At 41.3% G+C, this 14,949-nt stretch overlaps 1 protein-coding gene across 1 annotated transcript in view; it reads left to right on the plus strand.

The window, feature by feature from the left end:
• The first annotated feature begins 389 nt into the window (after nt 1-389).
• LOC101990296 (E3 ubiquitin-protein ligase RLIM-like) overlaps nt 390-14,949 on the plus strand; it is a 44,168-nt gene continuing 29,608 nt past the window's right edge. The window contains exon 1 of the mRNA XM_005367388.1: nt 390-426. Within this exon, the coding sequence (XP_005367445.1) occupies nt 390-426 (37 nt within the window). The remainder of the gene's footprint in view (nt 427-14,949) is intronic.

The raw sequence follows: 14,949 nt of genomic DNA on the forward strand, positions 1-14,949 counted from the left end.
AGAGTTGGGGGCAGATGAAGATGCCAGGTATGTGGTATTACACAGCCCCTATCTCTTAAATAGAAGATACTGGCAGTTGAAACTTTTATGAAGAAGAGCTCTCCTATCCCCACCAATTACTGGAGATTGACTGGCAGTGGAAGTTGCAATATGGGATGGTCCTCCAACAGGCCTTACCTTTATTGAGGAACTCAGGAAGTTGCAATGAGGAGCTGTTCTCCAAGCCCTCTCTATCACTTACTTAGGAGATATTGGCAAGTGAAGCTGCCATGATGGTGATCTATAGGCTCTAGCCCTTATAGACGTATTACTGGAAGTTAATATGTCATGGAGGAGATTACTTAAAGGCCCCATCCCACACTAAATAGCTATTTGCCATTGAAGTTGCCATGGGAACAGCTCTTCAAACCCTACCCCTTACTGAAGGTAAGGTAATTTCCTTATCTACACAAGGAATTCTACAATTTTGTTCATCTGTCCAAGGAGCTCTAGGGACTTCCTTCTCTGTCAAAGGGTCTCTAAAACTATCTACACCCACAAAAGGAATTGTAGGAACTCTGCCATCTGTGCAAAGTACATTGACACATCCAACTTGTTCCCAAGTAGCTCCAAGATTTTCCCCCATTGGGCCAACATACTTTCCAAGATTCAGCATCCTCTCCAAGGACTACAGAATCTTTCTCATCTAGACAGAAAAGTCAAGGACCTTTTTAGTCTTTCAAAGAGGACATAGAACATTCACCATCTATACCACATGCTCAGAAACAACCTCTATCTGTTCCAGGGACTCTAGGATCTTCAGTATCTTCAGAAGGATGTAAAAAAACTCTCCAAAGTGCCTGAGAAAATGTTACCTATGCAAAGTCCTTTGTCATCCATCTACAACTCAGGCATTTTGGGACAATGCCAATACTCACACCTTTTGGTTCATGTAAAAGAAGGATGTGGAATCTTCTCAATCTGCTCCAGGTATTACAGGAGCTTGGCCATCACCTCTAGTACCTGTAGAACATTCAACTCCTACCCCAAATGCTACAGCATCTTTTCTAGATATCAAGGATATCTAGAAATTTGAAACCTGCCCAAGGGTCTCTGAAACTTTCCATGTCATCCTAGGCAATGCTAAAGAAATCTCAATATGCTGAAGGGGCTATACAATATTTAATATCTTCCTCAGAACTTCCAAAACCATACACAAATTCCCCATCTACCCGAGGGACTGCAAAAAATTCCATTTCTGCTGCATGGCATCTAGGTCTCTCTGTATAACCATCACAAGAAATGCCATCTTCTCATTCTGATGAAGGGGCTTTAAATCCTTGCCTTTCAGGACAGGGAACTCTAAAATTGTCCAAATTTGTACAAGAGACTCTAGGGACTTTTCCATCTACTCAGTGCACTGAGGATCATTTTACATCTTCCAAAGGCACAGCAGGACAGTCCATCATGTGCAAAACAGACCACAGGACCTTTAACACCAACCAAAGAACCTCTGGGGTCTACCCACAATGCCAAGGTCATATTAGGATCTATGCCATCTTATCAAAAAAATCTGAGAGTTATTTTATCTGCACAAGGAATATTGAATCTTTGGTATCTGCTCAAGGGTCAATAGAATCTTCACCATCTGCACAAGGGTCTTTAAAACTATCTACACCAACACAAGGAACTGTAAAAACTCTGTCATCTTTATAAAGGGCTTTGAAACATCCAATTTCTTCTCAGGAGTCTCCAAAATTTTCTTCATCTGCCCAATACACTGCCCAAAGATTAGCATATTCCCCAAGGACTACAGAACCTTTCCAATCTAGACAGAAACCTCAAGCATCTTTTTTTGTATTCACTACAGCACATGGAACATTTGCCTTCTGCTCCAGGTGCTCAGGAAAATCGTTTAATCCATGGACACTAGGACCTTTGATATCTTGTAAAGTGCCTAAGGAACTCTCCATAGCTACAGAGGAAACTTTGCCTGTTCTAAGTTCTTTGTCATCTATCCAAAGGTCTTCAAAACTCAGTATATTATTCAGGGGTTTTGAGACAACACCATTCCTCCCAGAACACCTTGGGGCATTTGTCATGTGTGAAAGAGGGTGTGGAAAATTCTCAGTCTGTTACAAGGACTATAGGAGCTTTGCCATCACCTCTAGTGCCTAGAGGACATTTAACTTCAACCCAAGGATCTGCAGAATATTTCCCTTCTGGCCAAGGGAATCTAGATCTTTACAATTATGCCCAAGGGCCTCTGAAACATTTTATGTCATCCCAGGAAATGCTGTATTCAGCACAATCTGCTGAAGGGACTCTGCACCTTTTTGCATTTTCCTAAGTAGTTCCAGAGCCATATACAAATTCTCCATCTATCCAAGTGACTAGGGGAATGTTTCCATCTGTACAAGGGCATCTTGGTATCTTGTCATCAACACAGGTGACTCCACTATCTTCTCGTTCTAATGAAAGGACTGTGAGAAATCACCCACCATCACCAAGAACTCTGAAAGTGTCCAAATAGGGACAAGGGACTCCAGAGTCTTCTACAGCTTCCCAGGGTACTGGGGAGTTTCTCTTATTTGCCAAAGGCACAATGGGAAATTCAACATCTTTAAAACAGACTGCAGAACCTTTACCATCAATGATAGGACCTCTGAAGTCTATCCAAAAATATTCATGTGCTTTTGGGATCTTTGAAATCTGGTCAGAGTTTTTTGGGAGTGTTTCAGCCTGTAGAAGGGCCTATGGATCCTTCTTTATTTCCCCAAGAGCCTCTGCACTTATCTGTGTTTGTTCAAGGGACTTGGTGACATTGCTGTGTAATCAAGAAACTAGAAAACATCCTGTTTCATCTCAAACCTCTCAGAAAATTTCTCAGTCTGTTCAAAACTCTCTAAAGCATCCACCATCTGTCCCAGGGTTTCTGAATCCTTTCCAATCTGAACAGAGCACACTAGGATCTTTGTCCTCTCCTCCAGATACTGGAATATCTGTCTCAGGTTCTTAGGAAATGTTCCAACATTCTGCAAGTTCAGGATATCCTAAATATTTGCTGCATTTAGGATTGCCTCAGGAATTTTCTGTGTGTACACAGGGAACCCTGTGTCATTTTTAATCTCCTCAAGGAGTACTTGATCTTTTACACTGTTTCTCTGTTAATCTAGAAACATCTCAACCTGCCCAAAAGAATCTTAGCCATTTGCCATCTGTCAGAGAGCCTGTGGGAAACTCTCCATCTGTCCTAGATCCTAGCGAGCCTTCACCATTTAACAAAGTGTCTAGAGGACTTTTATCACATGTTCAAGGTGATCCAGCACCTCTACACTTTGCTCATCTTCCTCTAGAACTTAATGTATTTGCCAGGTGTTCACTGAGTCCATCAGCATCTTCCAAAGGAACTCTAGAGTCCTCGTTATCTTCTACAGACGTGCAAGGAAAAGTCCAAAATACACATAGTTATCATAGGCAATTGTCACATGTAAGAGAAACATTGAATACTTCTTTATCTCATATATGAAGTTCAGCATACTTACCTTGTCTCCAGGAGACTCTGGGACTTTCCTCTTTAAACAAAGAGAGTGAAGCAACTTCTCATTTTTTTCAAGGAGCTGTGGGTTTCTGCCTATCTAAACAAGGGTCTATGGAACTGTCCACATCTGCACAAAGGAGTCTAGGACTCCTGCCCAGGGGCTCTCAACCACTTCCTCACATACACAACATACATGCTCACAGTCCACTTCTGCACAGAGTACAGTAACATATTCATCATCTACCCCAATGTCTGAGGAATATAGCCATTATGTTAAAAAAAAAAGATGGTAGGAACTTTGAAATCAGTCCCAGGGTCTTCAATAAATTTTATCAGAGCACAAGGGATTGTAGAACCTTTTCTATATCCCTGGGAGTCTCCATGATATTCATCATCTACACCAGGTGTACACAAAACTTTTACAGCTACCATAGGATATGTGGTATCTGATGATGGGCCTATGGAACTTTACATATCTTCCCAGGCAAATTTGTATCCTTTCCATTCTTCCCAATGCCTTTTGTATCCTTCCTTGTCTGTAGAAGGGACCTTTGGCATCTCTACACCTATGCAAGGCACTCTAGGACACTCTGTTTCATCCCTTGGACCCCTTTAGCCTTGACAGTCTGGCCAAAGTGTTCAACAAGCAGATCCATCTGCTTCAGACTCTTTATGATCTATGCCTTCTTTCAAAAGGACAAATGGTCATTTTTTTTATCTGGGCAAGGGACTCTAGGACCTACACCACCTTCCCTAGGGTCATTGGAAATTTCCTTATCTGTTCAAATGAGTAGCAGACCTTTGTCATCTTTCCAAGAACCTGGTGGAACTTGCCCTTCTTCACAGGGGACTCATGAAATTTCTAGCTATACACATCAAAATCTAGTAATATCCAATTCCTCAAGAGAGGATTTGGGATCTTCACCATCTATTCCAATGACTCTGGGATCTTATCCACCTGCCATAGAGCATATAGGAATGTCTCCATCTGATTCATGGACTCTGAGACCTCTTGTGTCTTCCCAGGGTGTTTTAGGAATATTAATATTTGTCCAAGAGGTTAGGAAACCTTCATCAGCTAGCCAGTGGAAAACAGAATAATTGCCATATGCCCAAGATGATTTGGGACTCAGGTCTCTTTCCCTGGGAACTGAAGGAAATTCCCAATTTTCAAAGGGGGAATTAAAAGTGTTGCCATCTGCCAAAGGGGTTTTAAACCTGCTCTGTCTAACCCAGGGCCAGTAGAAAAATTGCTCTCTGACACAAGGACTCCAAGACTAGCTTTTCTCTATTCTCCCAAAATAACTTAGAACTGTCCACATCTTCACAGAAGGTTCTTGAATCTTCACCAACTCCCCAAACGTCTCTGAAACATTCTCCATCTTCACAAGAGTCTCTGGAACCTACCCTATCTGCACAGGTAATCTGGAAAATTCTCTACAAGACCAAGGGTGGAAGAGAGTATCTGCACCCGCAAAAGTGACTCTAGGACAGACACCACATCAGGAGGGGTATGAAGGAAATTCTTTATCTGCCCAAATAACTGTGAGATTGTCTTTATCAGGACAAACGTCTCTAAGACATTGCTCATTTGAACAAGAGTATCCAGAACCATCCACATCTTCCCACAAAGTGCAAGAGCCCTCTTATGATCCAGACTCTGCCGCACCATTCCCATCTGTTCCAGGAGATACACATTCTCTCACTGCCCAGTGAATATTGCAAAATTTGTCATCTTCCCAAGTTACTCTAGAAACATCATCTTCTCTCCAGAGAGATATAGAAGGTTCATTAGATATGCATGGTGTTCAACAACTTCAACCTAATTCCCCAGGGTATTTGGGACATTCCCAATGTACTCCAAAGTCATCAGAAACTTTTTCATCTCCCCAAATGATTTTTAAATTTTCAGAATCTTTATCTGTGACTCTAGAATCTTTGCCACCTCTCCCTGGAACTTTGAGACATTCGATATCTTCCCAAAGTGCTGTTTCCCTTCTGATTCTGATGAATAGATTCAGGAATCATCATCATCTCTCAAAAATCTGTTCATTTTCTCCATATTCTAAAGGTTCACTGAGACCTACTCCATTTATACTAGGGACTACCCCATCTTTATTATCAGCCCAATTGTGCCCAAAATTGTCTGTATCTTTCTAAGGATTTCTAGAATCTTCACCACCTCAGCAAGGATTTTTAGGAGATATTCATTATCTGTGCAAAGGGATCTTGGTACTTCCATATCAGCACAAGAGTGTGCAGGACTTTCCAAATCTGATCAAGAGTCTCTGGAAATGTCTACATCTTCCCAATAGGATCTAGGCACTTCTTTAGCCCAAGAGGCTTTAGCACATTCATCGTCTACTCCACAAGATTATGGACTTTCTCAATATTGAAAAGATACTTTAGGAACATATCTATACAAGATGCTTGAAAAACACCATCATCTGCCCAAGGTTCTTTTTTTCCCCATAAATGTTTCAAGATTTATTACTTTTTTGTCTATTTATTTATTTATTTATTTATTTATTTGTTTATTTATTTATTTATTTATTAAAGATTTCTGTCTCTTCCCTGCCACCGCCTCCCATTTACCGCCCCCTCTCCCATTCAAGTTCCCCTTCCTTGTCAGCTTGAAGAGCAATTAGGGTTCCCTGCCCTGTGGGAAGTCCAAGGACCACCCACCTCCATCCATGTCTAGTAAGGTGAGCATACAAACTGCCTAGGCTCCCATAAAGCCAGTACGTGCAGTAGGATAAAAAACCCATTGCCATTGTTCTTGAGTTCTCAGTAGTTCTCATTGTCTGCTATGTTCAGTGAGTCTGGTTTTATCCCAGGCATTTTCAGACCCAGGCCATAACCATACCATCAGCTCAAAGTTTTCTAGTAATTCAGACTTCTTTGGAGCAAACTCTGGGTACTTACCAATTTGCTTCAAGACATCAGAACCTTTGCCATCTTCTGAAGAGGTGTATAGTACTTTAAACTCTATCTCAAGGTCTATAAAAACTTTGACATCTATCCTAGAGGCACTGAAACTTTGTGGGCCCTTCTTTAACTGGCCAAGTGATACTGAGATCACCAACAGCTTCCCACAAAGCTCTGGAATTTTCTCCATCTAACCAATGGTCTGTGAAATATGCCTCATATCAAATGGGTCCTGTAAGACCTTCACTAACAGACAGAGGTTTACAGGAAATGTTTTTGGTTGAAAAAGTGACTTTATGAGATTTACCACTGCAGCAGATCTATTAAGAAAATGCATTGTTTACATAAGGGAATCTAGGACTGTCCATATCAAGATAAGCCGGGCGTTGGTGGCGCACACCTTTAATCCCAGCATTCGGGAGGCAGAGGCAGGTGGATCTCTGTGAGTTCGAGGCCAGCCTGGTCTACAAGAGCTAGTTCCAGGACAGGAACCAAAAGCTATGGAGAAATCCTGTCTCGAAAATAAAAAAGAAAAGAAAAAAAAAGAATCTCTTGTACATTCACCATCTGGCCAAGGGTCTCCATATACTTCCTTTTGGTCTGAAGAGGCTTCAGGAACTTGGTTGGACCAAGAGCCTTTAGGACAGTCATTAACATTATCTGATCTTGAAAATCTTGGATGATCTGGATCTTTACAGGGGACACTAGAAACATTACCATCTACCCATAAAATGCTAGCAATACCATCTTTTACCCATGGGATTATAGAAACTTCACCACCAACTTAAGGTTCTATAGGATTATCTTCCTCCTTCAGTGTATATTCTACAACTCTACAACAGTCTCCCCTTATGCCAGAGACATCAGAATCTTTGTCATCTACCAAAGAGGCTTGTTATGTATCAGACTCTTCTCCAGGAACTTCAGGTACTTTTCCATCTACCCTGAGATCTCTGGGAATTTCATCTTATGACCAAAGTACTATGGAACTTTCTTATCTGAAAAAGAAATTTTAGGGACAATAGTATCTCCTGAGGAATCCCTAGTACCTTCTCCTCCTGACCAAGGGTCTCTGAGACCCACTCCATCTGCATCTGGGATTGGGTCACTCTCCCCCTCACAACAAGGTTGTCTGGAAATATCTTCAGGTGTACAAGGATATTCACCATCTCAGCAAGGCTATGCAGGAAATACATTGCATTCACAAGAGGCTCTGGGACTATCCATATCAGACAAGAATCACTTGGACATTCACCATCTTCTCAAGGGTCTCCAGATACTTCTTTGTCATGCAAAGAGGCTTCAGGCCCTTCTTTGAACCATGTGTCTTTAGCAGACAGTCATCATCTGATCCATGAAATCTTGGTCTTTCTGACTCTGATCAGGAGAAACTAGAAACTCCACCATTTACCCAAAGTATTGTAGAAATATCATTTTCTAATAAAGGAATTACAGAGACTTCAACAACTTCCCAATATTCTTTAGAACATATTCCTTCTTCAGAGCAGACACTGCAACCTTCTCTTATACCACAGACCTCAGAACCTTTGCCAACAGCCAAAGAGGTTTGTAAGACTTCGGGGTCTGTGTCAGATGCTCTAGAATCTTTACCATCTTTGTCAGAGGCTCTGAAATTTTTTATTCTGAATAATGTACTGTGGGTCCTTCAGTATATGACCAAGGGAATCTGGAGCCATCAACACCTCTCTATGATACTCTTTATTTGTTTATTTATTATGTATACAACATTCTGCCTCCTCCTGAACACCAGAGGAGGGCACCAAATCTTATTACATGTAGTTGTGAGCCACCATGTGGTTGCTGAGAATTGAATTCAGGACCTCTGGAAGAGCAGCCAGTGCTCTTAACCTCTGAGCCATCTCTCTAGCCCTCCATGATACTCTTGAAAACCCCAAACCATCACAAGGGTGTAACATGAGGGGCCAGCTTGTTGGGGTTTATGTCCTGCCCAGTTCCCACAGCTGGTAAGAAAATCAACTGGTGCCAGAGAATTGTCTGTATTCTGTCAATCATGTTTTGAATAAATGCTGATTGGCCAGGCAGGAAGTATAGGTGGGTAAACCAGACAGGAAGTAGAGGCAGGGTGAAGAGAACAGGAGAATTCTTGGAAGGAGGAAACACATTTCTCCTAGTCCTGCCCAGACCACAGAAGAAGCAAGATGTGACATGCCCCACTGAGAAAGGTACTGAGCCATGTTGCTAAAATAGATATGAATAATGGGTTAATATAAGTGATAAGAGCTAATACAAAGCCTAAGCTAATGGTCTCATGAAGTGCTGAGAAGAAGGTATATTCTTTTCTATTTGGATGGAATATTCTATAGGAGTCTGTAACACCCGATTTTGTGTTTCCCCCTTGGTACAGTTCACATGCCACTGTCCCATACGCGAGTTGGGCAAGGGCCTGGATATTGAAAGAACACACAGAGAGACCTGGGTCATTTGAAAGGAGATCAGCCAAATGCTGTTTATTCAACCTTCGGTAAATCCTTATATACCTCACTGCTGTACAAGGATTTCTGCCCAGGCAGGTGGGAAATTACCACACCAAAGATGGAGTCAACAATGCCTTACAGCTAACCACCAGGTGGGGCAGGGGAGCACAGGAACAAACAGAATGTTTTAGCTGGCTGACCAGAAACTGTCCTCAAGATATACACTAGGAACAAGGGTAGACCTGGGCCCTACAGAAGTCTGTTAAGTCCATTTGAGTCATAACATGTTCTCTTATTTCTCTGTTCATTTTTGTCACACTGTGTCCAGTGGTGAGACAGAAGTGTTAAAGTCTCCCACTATTAGTATGTGGGGTTTAATGTATGATTTAAGCTTTAGAACTGTTTGTTTCTTTTACATAGGAGGGTGACCTTGTATTTGGGGCATAGATGTTCAGTATTGAGATTTCCTCTTAATGAATTTTTCCTGTGACTAATATGAGATGACCTTCTTGGTCTCTTTTGATTGATTTTAGCTTCAAGTTTATTTTCTTAGATATATTTTCTTAGTGTATTTTCTTATCTACTTTCTAAGCTATTTTTTAGTCTATTTTCTTAGCTACACCTGCTTGTTTCTTAGGTCCATTTGACTGATATTTTTTCCCAGCACTTTACTCAGAGATGATGTCTGTCTTTAAGGTTGAGATGTGTTTATTATTTTTTAATAATTGAACCCTCTTACTTAACAACATTTATTTATTTAATATTTATTTATTATGTGTACAATATTCTGTCTGTGTGTATGTCTGCAGGCCAGAAGATGGCACCAGACCTCATCACAGATGGTTGTGAGCTACCATGTGGTTGCTGGGAATTGAACTCAGGACCTTTGGAAGAGTAGGCAATGCTCTTAACCACTAAGCCATCTCTCCAGCCCAAGATGTGTTTCTTGTATGCAGAAGAAGGATGGATTCTGTTTTTGTATCCAATCTGCTAGCTGTATCTTTTTATGGGTGAGTTGAGTCAATTTGTATTAAGTGATATTAGTGCCCAGTGATTTCTATCTCCTCTTAATTTAGTTTTCATTGTTAGTGATGATAATTTGTGTATTTTTCTTTTCTTTGGGATTTGCTGCTATGAGACCATCAATTGTCTGTGCTTTTGTTGATGTAGCCAACTTCCTTGGGTTGGAATTTTCCAACTAGTATTTTATATAGGCCTGGATTTGTGGCTAGGTATTTGTGAAATCTAGTTTTGTCCTAGGATATCTTGTTTTGTCCTTCTATGGTGATTGAAAGTTTTCCTGCATATAGTAGTCTGGGCTGGCATTTGTGGTCTCTTAATGTCTGCATAATGCTTGACAATGACCTTCTGGCTTTTATTGTCTCTATTAAGAAGTCAGGTTATAATACTGATAGGTCTGCCTTTATATGTTACTTGGCCTTTTTTCTTTTCAGCTCTTAGTATTCTTTCTTTATTCCATATGTTTAGTGTTTGATTATTATGTGGCAAGAGGACTTTTGGGGGATCCAGTCTATTTGATGTTCTGTGAGCTTCTTGTATCTTCATAGGCATATCATTCTTTAGGTTGGAAATTTTTTCTTCTATAATTTTGTTAAATATATTTTCTGTGCTTTTGAGTTGAACTTCTCCTTCTTCTATACCTATTATTCTTAGATTTGGCCTTTTCATATTTCATATGGTATCCCATATTTTTAACTTATGAGTCTATTTCCTCCATTGTATCTTCAATGCTTGAGATTCTTTCTTCCATCTCTTATATTCTGCTGTTCATTCTTGTATTTGTGGATCCTGGCTGTTTTCTCATGATTTTTGTTTCTATATTTCCTTTGGCTTGTGTTTTATTAATTGTCTCTATTTCAGTTTTAAAGTCTTGAATAGTTTCTTTCATATGTTTGATTTCTTTCTTTTGGTTTTCTTTGAGGGATTTGCTGATGTCTTCCATTTTTTTTCTCTTTTCCTCCATTTCTTTAAGGGAATTTCTCATTTCATCTTTAAGGGTTTCAAACACTCTCATGAATTTATTTTTAGGTCATTTTCTTCTACTTCATCTATATTTGGTTGTTCAGATCTTGCTGTTGAAGGGTCTTTAGGTCTTTAGGTTATTCTTTATGGTGTTGCATGTGTTCTTGCCTTTTATACTCATCTTTTCCTCTAATAGGTATGGCTGAGGTTGTCTGAGAATGTGTTGAATATTCTTACAGATGCCAGTGAATCAAAAGCTCAGATGGTTGTCCCATGTGGTACAGTCAGTGCCACAGTTCTAGTTACCCCATTGGTTACTCTGTGTTCCCGGAGATAGATCAGAGCTCCTGTTCTTTGCTATGCTCCCTTGGAGTTTGGTGCCTCAGGCCTACTTTGACCTAGGTTACCAGCTTTGACCTGTTTCTGTAAATCCTGGCCTGGATCCTCTCCTGTAGAAGTCTATGACTTGGAGTTGGTCCTGCAAAGGTTTCTGGCTCCAGTCCACTGCCTTGGAGTTCCCAGGCTTGGGTGTGCCCAGAAATAGAGAGGACCTTGCTCAGAAGTCATTATTCTTAATAAATAGGTTCCAGGTTTGCACTTCAGTCCAAGGTAAACTGTATGCCCAATATTGATCCAATGAGGAACCTCTGACCATAAATACCCTGTCATGGATGGTGGTTATATTCTACTTTCCTTGAAAGGGGGGACTTTAGACACACCATTTCCCTTCAAGGGCACTGATAGAAAGTCATCTGATTAACGGAATACATACCAGGCCAGTGACATGAAGACTCACTCAGATATTCATCTTTTTGTCATGTAAACTCCAAATGCGTACTCCATAATCCCTGACCTTGGCTTCCTCAAAAAAAATTTATCTGCAGAATCCTCAGCTCTATTTCTCTCACTGAGAAGATGTTAATATTTCCCTTCTAACCTGGGTGTCCAGTCATGCCCAAATGACCAAAGGGATGTCAGATCCCTCTGAACTGATATCATGGGACAAAACACTAAAAATCTGATCCCTGATTAAATATCTTTTACTTTTAAGATTCTCACCAGAAATGGAATGGCCCTATCTTGTCTCATATGCCTGTGCTACTGATGAAAGGCTTGTGGAGGACACAGCGCTAGGGATTATCAACTAACCTGTAAGACAAACACTCTGCTTCCCATGTGGATTTTCTCAGTAAATTGGGAGCATGGAGACATTGGGAGAGGGTTGAAGGGGAGGGGGGAGGAAGGGATGGGAGCAGAGAAAAATGTGGAAATCAATAAAAATTAATAAAAAAGAATATCACCCTGATCTTTCGCTATCAAGCTTCAGAGCCCCCAAACACATAGGTATACCATAGTGTGAGGATGTTTAGACCTGATAAGATATTGGCTGATCCTTCTTCCAGTTCCCAAGTTAACCTGGCAGCTTCATCTTCTACCTGAGGGTTTCTGAAAATTTGGGCTCTTTCCTACCTTCCAAAAACATTCTCCCTTTCAAGCATGGGGTCTGAAACCTTCCATTAACAGCCAAATAGGTCTTACCCAGAGCTGTTCAGGTATAGGACCCAGGGAGACTCTCTCTATAAACAAGGGACAACATTCTACTTTGGTTTGAGGTCCCATTGGCCAAGTTTATCAATCAGGGTATAGAACCCGATGCCATCTGCCTTCAGACAGTCAATAGAAATGGAATGACTTCAACATCTCTGCCTAGATAACAACTGCAGAACACAAAGGAAGCAACCCAACAACCTAGCCAGGGACCATGATCCTATTCTTTGGAAAAAGCCATAAATTGTTGCTGCCTTGTCTCTCCCAGAAGGAACACAAAATATGAATAAGAGGTGGAACCTCGTGATCAGTGCTGGGGACTTTTTCCACTGATGAGTTCTCTGGGACATCCAGGCTGAAAGTATCAGTACCCAAGTAGAGTCTAGAACTGATGTCTACTAACTTAAGACAAAAACCAATATAATGTGGCCCTCATCATTTAAACCTAGATCTGAGCAGATGAGCATGCGCTTGAAAAGGAGAACATGCTTGGAACTCTCATGCAGACTTTTGGATGAACACTCAAACTGCTGCCTCATCTACCACACATTCACTACAATGGACAGATGTTCGAGTCTCCAATGAAGAGCAGGCAGTTCCTGGAATGTGCTCTACTGACAGAGATGGGCTGGGAACTTGCTCTCATGTCAAACAGTGGGGATGTTGATTTCCAGCTTTATTCAGTCCAACATGCTAGTCTATCTCCACAATAGCCCTCAGATTTCCATTCTTCTCATAAGAGGTCCCTATGACCCGTGGGGGGGGGCTTTTATTTTCTTCAGGGATCTTGCTTCCACTTCCTTCTACATGCACCTTGGCAAGCCTCTGACCTCTCACCTTTGGCCCATTGATTCCTATTTGTACATTTCTACTTTATGTTGGGAGGCATTGAAGGTCTGAATATGAGGCCTTGGCTCCCACATGGAAAACTTCATCCACATAAAACCTGAGAAAGATTGGAAAGTAATTATAGACAGAAAAGAATAGAGTAAAGCATATCTTCTTGGTAGCAGCAATTTCTCAGATCTGCTCTGCTTGCTAGAGACAAGTGCTCTCATTTAAGAGAGGCTTCCTGACTCACCTTTAGCTGCAAAACCCTGCAGCTCTTTTAGAGGTCCTGCCATAAAACACTTAAATGGTGTTGATAAAAGCTGATCATGTGCTTTTTGGTTTTCAGAGATAGCAGGAAAAAAGCTGCATCATTTTAAAATGCCGGCTTTCTGGGCCATCCTGCCAGTGCAAACTCCGACACTTTGAGGCAGGAGGTCTGGTTACAGAGAGGGCATTTGAGTGCTGTTTGTGGACACACTGTTGCAGTTGCTTGCAAGGACCTTGAAACACTATAGAGTTGTGGCAATAAATGTGGCTCCAGCCAGTACCTCTGCCATTATCCTGAAATTTCACAAAGCCAAGGAATGGACTGGACCCAGCTGTCAAAGCCATGGCTTTAATCCTCTCCATATTGTTTAGCAAATTAAAGACTCATGTGGTCAGAAAAAAAGAGATATACAGTAAAAAGAGAGTCAAAGATAAAGAAAACCTCTAAATGGTTTATGATGTGTTAAAAAATATATGCAGAATAAAGGTTAAAGTCCTTAAAATAAAAAAGAAAGAAAGAGAGTAGTTGGGTGTGGTGGTACATACCTTTATTCCCAACACTTGGCAGACAGAGTCAGGCAGACCTCTGCGAGTTCAAGGTGAGGTAGCACACGCCTTTAATCCCAAAGTTTGGGAGGCAGAGGCAGACTGATCTCTGTTAATTCAAGGTGTGGTTGTGCACACCTTTAATCCTAGAACATGGGAGGCAGAGGCAGGTAGATCTCTGTGAGTTCAAAGACAGCCTGGTCTACAGAGGGAGTTCCAGGATAGCCAAAGATATACAGAGAACCCGTCTCAAAAAGTGAAAGTGAAAATAAAAGAAATAGAGGTTAAAGTAAAGCCACATAAAAATGGAAAATATACAGAAAATCTGGATACTATATATTACCATGCTCTCTTTGAATTGTTTGAATGATGAGGAAGGAGCAACATCTGCTAAAAGGTATTTGTTTATAAATGTGGCTAAATCAATCCAAGATAGGTATTTTCTTTTCTTTTTTTCTCTTTTTTTTATTGAGAAAAAGAAAAAAAGTTTCAGCTTCCTCCCAGCCTCCCATTTCCCTCCCTCTCCTCCCACCCTTCTCCCCATCCCACCACTCCTCTCCCCATCCCTCTCCAGTCCAAAGAGCAGTCAGGGTTCCCTGCCCTGTGGAAAGTCCAAGGTCCGACCCCCTCCGTCCAAGTCTAGGAAGGTGAACATCCAAACTGGCTAGACTCCCACAAAGCCAGAACATGAAGTAGGGTCAAAACCCGTGCCATTGTCCTTGGCTTCTCAGTCAGCCCTCATTGTCCGCCATGTTCAGTTTTATCCCATGCTTTCTCAGTCACAGTCCAGCTGGCCTTGGTGAGCTCCCAATAGATCAGCCCCATTGTCTCAGTGGGTGGGTGCGCCCCTCGTGGTCCTGACTTCCTTGC

Source organism: Microtus ochrogaster, unplaced genomic scaffold, assembly GCF_000317375.1.
Source record: "Microtus ochrogaster isolate Prairie Vole_2 unplaced genomic scaffold, MicOch1.0 UNK17, whole genome shotgun sequence".
Lineage (NCBI taxonomy): Eukaryota > Metazoa > Chordata > Mammalia > Rodentia > Cricetidae > Microtus > Microtus ochrogaster.